The following is a 10,635-nucleotide window of genomic DNA, read 5'->3' on the forward strand; positions in this document are numbered from 1 at the left end:
AAGGCTTCTGCCCCCTGATCTCTAATGGATGCTCATAATAGACTCACAGAGGAGAGTGCTGAGACGGAGCTATATTTTTCTTGGTTTCAGCCCTTCTCATGGGACTGCATGCACTCACTGGCAGAGGAAGAGGAGTGCAGGGGGAGTGTGCCCCCCCCCCCGTGCTGGGAACCCCGCCCCCGCAGGCGGCACACCATGCCCCCAGGACACACACCACGCCCCTGCGGGCGGTGCGCCACGCCCCCAGGACGCACTCCAGCCCCGCCCCTGCCTGCTCTCTGCACCCCCCCCCCGCCCCGGTGCTGGAGCATGAAGCTGTGCCACTGCATGCACTCTCCTTTGTGGGTTTGTGGTGCACTTGATATGAAAAGCTTCAGTGGCATCCCAGCTACAACCATTTATTATTTTATTACATTTATATACAACCTTTATATACAAGGATCTCAAGGTGATGTACGTGGTTCTCCTCCTTCCCATTTCATCTTCACAACAACCCAGTGAGGTTGGTTCGGCTAAGAGATGGGGACTGGCCCAAGAGCTTCAGGGCTGAGTGGGGATTTGAAGCCTGCTTTCGCAAGTCCTAGTCCAACACCCTAATCAATGGGTGCATGGGAGTTCCTGCCGGGGGGGCATTTAAGCAACCTGGGCTTGCTGTTTAAGAGGGGCATTTGCAGTATGTGCAAACTGGCAATACGCTGCTACCACTGATGTCATGTGGTGGTTTTGACTAGTTTTGGGTCTTGCTGCTGCTGTCCTGTGCTTTCTTTCTTTTTAAAAGTGGTTTAGCTCTTCTACCTTTTCTTCAGTTGTTTACATATAAACTGTACAGTCATTTGCTGATAGAGGAAGGCAGGTCTGTTGTGAAAGGAACATTATGAAATACTGTAAGAGAGAGAGAGAGAGAGAGAGCGCGCGCAAGTGGCTTCCAGCTCTGTTCCAGTTCCTTGGGATATCATTCTGCATCTAGCACAGCCAGGACTTTTCCCTGCTAACTGCACTAATAAATCACCAGCTAGTGAGTCCATTTGCAGCTCATGCAGTTTAATCTCATTTGAATCCTGATGCATGAAGAATGTCTAGTATTCTGTTTCTGGCCTCAAATGTTTTCCCAGCATCTAGCCAACCCCCTAGCATACCAACACTGCACCAATCCTCTGCTTCTCATTGCCTCCCTCCCTTCTGGTAACTGACAGGAGGCACACATTCGCATTAAACAAGAGATTTATGGTGCGGTGTGAGCCAGTTTAAAAAACACACACCGAAAAGCCTTACAAATATTACTTTTTGTAGCAGTCTCCAAAAGCCTTTCTTCCCCAGGGTTAGGCATCATAAATGCCAGTTGCATGCTATAAATGCCTCATAGCGCAGGGGTCAGCAACCTTTTTCAGCCATGGGCCGGTCTACCATCCCTCAGACCATGTAGTGGGCCAGACTATATTCGGGGGGGGGGGGGGGGAGATGAACAAATTCCTATGCCCCATAAATAACCCAGAGATGCATTTTAAATAAAAGCACACATTCTACTCATGTAAAAATACTAGGCAGGCCCCACAAATAGCCCAGAGATATATTTTAAATAAAAGGACACATTCTATTCATGTAAAAACACGCTGATTCCCAGACCATCCGCGGGCCAGATTTAGAAGGCGATTGGGCCACATCTGGCCCCCGGGACTTAGGTTGCCTAACCCTGTCCTAGCGTCACGTCCCCCCCCCCCCCCAATGTACTGGCATTTTTCAGAATTTCTATGCTGACAACACACCAGCAAAGTAGTGAGGCAACAGGCAGCATTCTTGCCGAAGAAAAATATACATGTGGTAGATAAGGTTCAGGATTGGATAAAAATTCAGCCCGCGACTGGAAACAGAAAATAATTTGAAGTGGAATGGAGGAACTGATGATGAGCTACATACGTATTTCTTGCTTCAAAAATCTGTTTGAACACAAATAATTGTGTGGGACACAAGAAATGTCTATGCGGACCCCATAGGTACAGCTCTGTGTACCACCTTCGTCTCTTTCAAAAACTGTTGCCTTACATCAGCACCTTGTAAATCCAGAAGCAGCAGCAAGAATATATGCAGTGGGTTATATGTTAGTCACACTCAGTAGAAGCCATGAAATCAATGAGCCTACTTCAAGTATGACTTAGCTGGATATCACCGAATGATTATACTTCTGTGACTTAATTATTATTAAATGTAAAATAAAAACACTGCATTCTACCGATTTGCAGTACAGTGCATCAGAGAGTGTGCATTGTAGCTCCTACCTCGAAGCACTCGCATGCTAATTTGGCCCCTTCATCCAATGAAGTGCTAGACTCGGTGTCTGATTCGTCATCCGTCTTTCTTGAGGGGGGTTTTGCTGCCTTTTGCAAATACATAACCTGCATTTTTGTCTTTGCAAGTTTATCTTCCATCACTTTTATCTCCTTTTGAAAAATAAAAAAAATAAAGGGAATGATGGACAAGAGAAATAATGGAAATTAGAGGCTTATCAAAAAGCAAAGGCCCAAATTATCTGCCGGAAAAAGAAAAGCCAGCAAAAGACAGGCCTCGTTTAAAGTTTATTCCAGAATAATGCTTCTTTCCTTCTTCCACTGATTTCACTAATATTCCCAGCTACTGAGATGAGTTTGCATGATCACAGATAAAATGGTCGTATTTCTGCTTAAAGATTCTTGGGATTTCAGCAGATGTTAAACTCATGAACTCAAACTGCAAAGCATATATGCTGAAAGAGTCTATTAAATATTAGGCCAGGAGCCTGCAGTTAACAGCCTGGTGCTATGCATATTTACTCTGAAGTAAGTTTCACCAAGTTCTATAGGGTTTACACCTAGGCAAGTGAACATAGCAATGTCGGCCCAATTTCCACACGATGTGTACAAAGCAGAGTGTTAATACATCCAGTTTTTAAAATTATTTATATTTATTGAATTTATATACTGCCCTATACCCGGAGGTCTCAGGGCGGTTCACAGAAAAGGTCTGTCACCTCCAGTTCAGACCCCATGAGATCTACTCGAAATTTATAAATTTTTTTTGCTCCAACATGCATCACTTGATACTTGTTTACATTGGAGGTATAAGACCTTTTCATAAGTGACTCTGGAATAGGTCTCACATGGCTGTTAATGAGAGCTAGAAAGTTGAAGAAAGGCAGTTTTGGATCAAGTGTACAATCGTCAACATCTGTTTCTCATTATTTTTATGAATATGTGAAATACAAAAAAAACATCGTGTTATGCCCAAATGAGCACACACTCTGGCAAAACAAATGTATGTTGACAATAAAGCAAGTGAAAAAGGAATTTGGGAAGCACATTGCTAGAAATATTAAAATCAACCTTGAGAAATTATGAAAATATGCCAGGGAGGAGATTGAACCCTAAATTGACAAGAGAGTGAAAGGTGTACTGAAGGTAAGTAAGGAGATTGCATAGAATCTAAAATTTACATCCGTCGTCTCTAGAGAAAATATAAGACAGATACCTAATCCTGAACTGACGTTTTCAGGGCAAAGTCCTTAAGAACTGACTCAAATAGACATGAAAAGACATAGGCCTTACTAACAAATTAAAAATTAGCAAATTACTAGGTGCAGCCAGCATCCATCTGAAAGCTGGAATTTTTTAAAAAAAAGAATCCAGGAGGATTCCTGGGAATCAACAGGATGATCCCTGACCCAGCAAGATTTGCCTATCTTCTGGTCCATTTTTCAATATCGCTGTTTGTTTACTTTGTTCTTTAAATTGCCACTTGCAGGTGTTTGTGACATCTGGCCTGTCAAAAAGGCCACCCAGTGTTACTGTGTCTGTTACTCATTCACCTTCTCATGGTTCTTCTTGATAGTCTTCATCTCATCATTCAGCTGGTCAACTTCTGCTTGAAGACCTTCTTCTTTTGGGCTCCTGCAAACAAGCGGAATTAAAACTTTGCTTCAATTTTTCAGCTGTGTTTGGAGAAAAAGAAATCCACTAACATACACATTAGCTTATCTCAGAAACTGATAGCTTCCTATACTCTGTGATCTATACTTCTTAATGAAGAGACTCTTCTTAGAAACCCTAATGATATTCTGCCCTGAAACTGAAGTCCCTGTGAAACTGAGTTTTCCCTGGATCCTCAAGATCCTACTAAATATGGCAGGATATAATTAAAAACTAAATAAAAACAGCAGTTTGCGTTCACAAAGTGGAGCATTAGAAATACATTTAAATGGGTGTGTGCGTGTGGAAGAGTGATGACAAAGGCAACAGCATAATCCATGGCAATCAGAATTATATAATAGGATAAAGGGAAACCTTTGATTTGTACTACTGAAATACAGGCAACTCCCCATTTGTGCGGGGGTTGTGTTCCACTTGTGCACTTGCATGAAATTGCTTGAAATTGACAAAGCTGTGAGTGGCTGCTTGTGATCCATAAACAAGGTGAGGTTTGATATAACCTGCCTGTCCTTTCTCTGAACTGATACTGATGAGCACGCCAAGTTGGTAAAAATTGAAGTCTGAGCACATTTTCTCTTCTGAGAACCTTGCTCTGGTTGCTCCCTGCACCGGTTGTGGCTTGCCTCCTCTTGACATCCCCTCTCCAGGACTGATGTCATGCCTTGTGGGATAGCAGCCTACAATTTATATAGGAACATTGCTTCAAGGCAAGATGAACTCTTCCTTGGCTGTCAGTTCTTAACTGCACAGCTTAAACTCAAGCGTCAACTTAAATTCAGAAAAGCAAAGAAGGAAACCAGCAGGATTAACGGTATTGATAAGCGAAGCCAGAAAACTATCTTGAGCAGTGGTAGATGTAGGGCTGTTACACATTTGCTGTGTGGAAATCTGATGGGCTTCCTTCACAGCAGCACTTCTGTTTTGTGGATTATCACAATTCCCCAGCCAGCATTCAAATGTAAGTTATGTTGCTGGGAAATGCGATTCTTGCCTTAGCTGGTGCATTCAGAGCTCTTAAGGTAAAGGTAAAGGGACCCCGACCATAGGTCCAGTCGTGACCGACTCTGGGGTTGCGGCGCTCATCTCGCTTTATTGGCCGAGGGAGCTGGCGTACAGCTTCCGGGTCATGTGGCCAGCATGACTAAGCTGCTTCCGGTGAACCAGAGCAGCGCACGGAAACGCCGTTTAACTTCCCGCCGAAGCGGTACCTATTTATCTACTTGCACTTTGACGTGCTTTCGAACTGCTAGGTTGGCAGGAGCAGGGACCGAGCAACGGGAGCTCACCCCGTCGCGGGGATTCGAATCGCCGACATTCTGATCGGCAAGTCCTAGGCTCTGTGGTTTAACCCACAGCGCCACCCATGTCCCTTACCAACAGCCATATAGAATGTGGTTGTGGAAGGGTCATGGATGGATGTTGAATAGTAGCTTTGTCGTGACTGGTGATGAGCAGCACAACTCCCTCACACCCAACCCATTTTGTGAGCTTTTACTTTTTAGGGGTGGTGTTCTTTTGGTTTGTTTTTTTTTTAAAAACTGTGGAACAAAGGAAGTTGCCTTATATTGAGTCAGACCATTGGTGCATCTACCCGAGTACTCTCTGCACTGACTGGCAGAAGCTTTCCAGGGTTTCAGACTGGGGGCAATCTTAACCCTACCTGAAGTTGCTAGGAATTGAACCCAGAATCTTCTGTGTGCCGAGCAGGTGCTCTGCTACTGAACTACAGCCCATGCTGGTTGTTTGTTCATTTATAGCCTAAACCAGATTTAATAATAATAATAATAATAATAATAATAATGAATTCTAACCTTTTCATGGCTAGGAAGAGCAGCCTAGCTATCAAAATACTTTAGGGACTGTCTTCTCCTGTACAACTTCCTTGAATCATTAAGATGAATGGGAGTAGATATGCATACCTGGTTCTTCCTGCTTACAAAGTGAAGCTATCGTCTGTCAGAGCACACCTTAATGGTAGTGCTATATCCTGGGAACTACCGGTACCTCCCAGAAGAGATCCCTTGCCTGAACTCCATCCTTCTGTCATTTAGATGACAATCTCCTTGTCACTTGTCGGAGACATTAAAATGCCTAAACCATGCTGGTGTGGTGGATTTTCTTCAATTAACCACTCCATTTGTGTTAGAATCGTAGATTTGGAAGGGACCCTGAGGATTATCTTGTCCAGTGCTCTGCAATGCAGAGCAGCTGTCCCTTATGGGGATCGAACCTGCAACCTTGGCATTCTCAGCACCACGCTCTAACCAACTGAGCTATCCAGATGGTAAACAAAACTTGCTTGTTTCTGCCCAGCAAAGCATAATGTTTTGAACTGATTTCACTAAGTGGCATATCTGTATGCACGTTTACTAATGGTTGCATTACTTATTTTTAAAATAACTTTATTTCATTTGACTTATGATTGGCACCCAAACAAAATAAAAATTACCTGTGCTATCAACTGCACCAGATCTGCAGAAATCAGTAACCAAAGCTTATCGTGGCACAGAGAGAAGTATGATCTCCTGTTCATGTTTACAGATCAAGTCATTTTTAAAGCTGGAGGTAAGGGTGCTTTAATAGCTAAGCATTTCAGATACTAGTGATTCTATACTACCACCACGCTGGACTTACTTCTTATGGGCCAGATCAAAAGGGACCTTAGTCAGAGTTTCATAGCACAATAGATGTCCTGGAATCCTACCATTAAAAAAGGCTATTCTTATAACAGGCATTGTGGCTGCCCTTTGCCACATGCAGATTATTCATGTTCTGGATCACTAGGTTTGAATGGGTTCTTTGTTTCCCTTGCTTCCTTTGCGGAGGGAGAATGGCATTGTTTGTCCAGTGAATCATGGGATGGATTGCAAAGTATAACACTCCCTTCCACTCTCTCTCTCCTGAAAACAAGGAGAAAACTCAGTAGAGGAGTAACTCTTTCTGCTGGAGAGGAGACTTGCAAATTTCGTACACAGATAGTTCTCTGTGTGGCAAGATACAGGACAAATAGGGATTTCACCTGGGGAACTAAGTCTGATGAGTCATAATTCTGACTCAGAGCCATTCCTTGAGTCTGAGACACCACACATAGAAGAAAGCAGTAGACTGAGATAGTAGAATTCAGAACTGGCACTGTTACAGGTGCCTTGTAATATCCATTCCACACTCTTAAGAAATTGATATTCTATTCTAATGTGGGAGCACTTACACTTTGGAACTCCCTGCCTAAGGACATCAGGCACCTTCACTGTACTCTTTATTCCACCTACTTAAAATAGCTTTGTTCAAGTCTATCTAGACATAGAATCATAGAATTGTAGAGTTAGAAGGGACCCCAAGGGTCATCTAGTCATCCCCATGCAATGTAGGAATCTCAGCTAAAGCATCCATGACAAATGGCCATCCAACATGTAGAAGTTACATGCATTTTCTCTCCTTTTAGCTTGTGTTGATTTTACTATATCTTTTGCATGCTTTCATATACTTGTTTTTAACCATTTTCACTGATAATTTTAATGTCTTGTTTTATCCTTTTGCAAACCGCTTAGAGGATTTATATATGCACCTCCCATGCACCTCATGTTGCAAATGGCTTGCATCCAGATTACTGTGTGACTTTTGTGGCTCAGTTGCACACCAATGTGCAACTCATCTCTGGTGTAGTGGGGAATCACACAGGTCTGTCAACACACCAGAATGGAGCCAGTGTCAAACCATTCAAAAAATCCCAATACAGAAACAGCTTAATGATCCTACACATTACGATAATCTGTTAGAGAGATGTATCCTCAAAAGTTTGGAAGAGTGTAGCACCAGCAGGAAGGTGGGTATGTGCATGGGGAATGACATCTGCTTGCACAACTGAACTTCCACACCATCTCCTCTCCATAGCGCCCAACCCGTTGTGGTGGTTTCCCCAACCCTCCAGAGCAACTTTAGAGGGTGTGATGGAGAGAAGGGAGAAAGTCCCATTGCATTAGTGGACCATGTTCTGCACATGCAACAATTTGGTTGAATCCACCCAATATGTTCACCTTCAATAAATGACTTTAATCTGCAAATCATGTTTTTAATCCTACCTTTGCGAAAGGTGTTGAACCTTGCTTCCTATGGGCGCATCTGCACAATACCCTTTGGCCATCACAGAATAAATCCTGCCCCTTCCAGCAAAGCAGCTCTTGCCCTAGGTGTTACCTGACAGCCACGGCCCTTCTTTTTCACCTGTAATTTTGCAAGTGCTTTTCAGTAGGCACATACTCCAGTTTTGTAAAGTTTTATGTTGCTCACCTCCTAAGTGGCAGTTTTTGCCTTGACTTCACAAGTTGCTGCAAAATACAGCCAAGCCGGTCTGATTGATCTCTCCGGTTAGCATTTTTCAGTGCCATGATTTCCAGATCCCTCTGACGCAGCAGCATGAGCAGTGTTCGTGGATTTTCCATCAGGTCAGGGCTCAGCTGCGGAGAATGGGTTGCCCTGCAAAGGAAACAGAATGCTATGGTTTGTATGATGTATCACGCAAGGAAGGCCACTTCTTGTCTTTTCTAAGCAGGTTTGAATTCTTTCAGAAACCTGTTTGAACAGAGAGTGGGGCAAAAGTACTGTTTATATGCAAAAACCTTTCGCAAAATTGTTGGCTGTCTCCAGCGAAGAAACTGTCATTTTTCCAGGTTGGTTATACGTAGGTGATTTAAAGACATGTGAGATAAAAGTTTTTGTTGTGAGCCACAAGCAGTGTTTTGTTATCCCTCCTGCTGGATCTGTACCGTAATAAATCTTTGCTGATTATCTGGAGGTTTCCAGTTCAAACATGCCATTTGAGGAGTAAAATACATCTATAACTATGGGTTAGAATTCTTACTTACCTGCCCATCGGTTAGAGCCAGACTGGTGCAGTTTTTCCCTGGTATTCTGAAACAAGTCTCTGATGCAGCAATAGAACAGTAGTGGTGGATTTATACTGGCCCATTCACACACCCTTCCTCATTATTCTGTTATGCTTCCCCAGTGCTAACACATTATTGCTACCTGGAGAGGCACTCTTGTGCTAGAGTGCAACAAAATCATAGAACTGTAGAGTTGGAAGTGGCTACAGAACAGTACGTATACCCCAAAATGTTTGCAGGCACAAACAGCATTAAAAGCGGGGTCGGATATCTGTCGAATCCTAATGCCACCATGGGCATAAATCATGAATACCCATAAAAAGGATGCCAGGAGTAGCCTTTATTTGCACTCATTTCTTTTCTGTAAGACAAAGACATTTTCTTACCAACATTGCCTTTTATCCAATATTCACAGAGAGAGGCTTAGAAATGCAGCCTCTTGGAAAATGGTGTTGCTGTGAGTGATTTTCCACCCCCTCCCTCTCTCCCATTATGTGTCATCACTACAGGTGCTGAGATGTGCCCTCTGCTTCTGAGTTCTCTGCTCTCCTACTTTCAATGCCTGCCGGGTTCTGGGAGAGGGGGCATCTGGAATGCTTTCTAAAGACACTGTGTCCATCAGCTGTCTCCCTCTGGTGCTTCTTCCTCCTCCTCTCCCATTATTTCTCAGCTTTTCCCCTCATCTGCCTCTGAGCTGTGATCTCCCTCAAACCCTTGCTGTAATTCTGAACTGTCTTCTTCTCTGGAAGGGTCAGGCTGGGGAGACAGTCTCCACCATTCCTCCTCTGCCCAGTCCCTGACAACCACTGTCTCTAAAGTTCAGTCCGCATCAAGTGTAGGAGCCTATGATCCTCCAGATGCTGCTGAACTACAACTACCATCATCCCTGATCTTTGGTTATGCTGCCTTGAGCTGATGGGAGTTGGAATCCAGCCACATCTGGAAGACCACAGGTTAGCCACTCCCGGCCCACACATTCCGTTCACTAACTACTAGAGGAAACAGTTTGCATGTGGCTGCTGCTCCACTTTGGGGCTATAGTATCTAGGACAGGACGTCAGATGGGTCTGGTTCTCATCCAAATATTAAACCTGTGTGTGGGCTGGATGGCTGCAAGTGGGGAATCTTTAGCATGGTTGAATGCTCCTCCTTTTCCTTCAAACACATACACTCCCCTCTGCACAAAAAAGTAGACATCAAAGGGGAAGGGATTCTAGTTCAGTTTTATCCCTGGAATCCAATTTATATGTCCATGGTTATTTTTGGTACTGAGGAGGAACATTTTAATTGGAGGGCCCAACCGGCGCTTATGCTATCATGTTAAAAGTATATAATTAAAGCAAGTTAAAATATCAGAAGCAGCAATGAAATGGAACCATATGAATTCAGCAGACAGATAAAGCCAAAATCAAACCCAGTTTAGACTGCATGCCGCAGGCAAATAAAAATGATTTTGCAGGGGACTGGAAGGAATTACATCAAAGTTGGCATCAGACAGGCTTTCCTGGTGAGGGTATTCTACAGATGGGACACAATGACTGAAAATGCCCTCTCTTTCCTTATCCCTTAGGAAGAAGGTTGGCTGTAAGCCAGTCTCCATAATTCAGCTTTGAAATGAATGCATTCACCCCTTATTCTTCGAGATGTTCACCTGCAGTCTAATGCACCCAAATGTCTTGTTTTTCTTGCATCAAGCCAGTTTCCCCAGAGCCCATCTTGACTCCTCCTAGGTTGGAATAATTACAGATGGCCTGCTATTCTGGCCTCTGTTTGATAGCCTCCAGTCTCTTTTCCTC

General features: G+C 43.6%; 2 protein-coding genes across 6 annotated transcripts in view; one reads left to right on the forward strand and one right to left on the reverse strand.

Annotated features, from left to right (window-relative positions):
- The window catches only part of LMNTD2 (lamin tail domain containing 2), a 39,270-nt gene that overhangs the window by 24,472 nt on the left and 4,163 nt on the right, over window positions 1–10,635 (reverse strand). Inside the window, 3 exon segments of the mRNA XM_083427855.1 lie at window positions 2,274–2,435; window positions 3,836–3,917; window positions 8,244–8,429. Coding sequence (XP_083283981.1) covers window positions 2,274–2,435; window positions 3,836–3,917; window positions 8,244–8,429 — 430 coding nt within the window.
- Window positions 1–10,635, forward strand: part of RASSF7 (Ras association domain family member 7) — a 111,033-nt gene that overhangs the window by 8,040 nt on the left and 92,358 nt on the right. The gene's annotated exons all lie outside the window — the stretch shown is intronic.

The sequence above is a fragment of the Podarcis tiliguerta genome (genome assembly GCF_965153285.1).
Source record: "Podarcis tiliguerta genome assembly, chromosome: 1".
In the NCBI taxonomy this organism is placed as follows: Eukaryota; Metazoa; Chordata; class Lepidosauria; order Squamata; family Lacertidae; genus Podarcis; species Podarcis tiliguerta.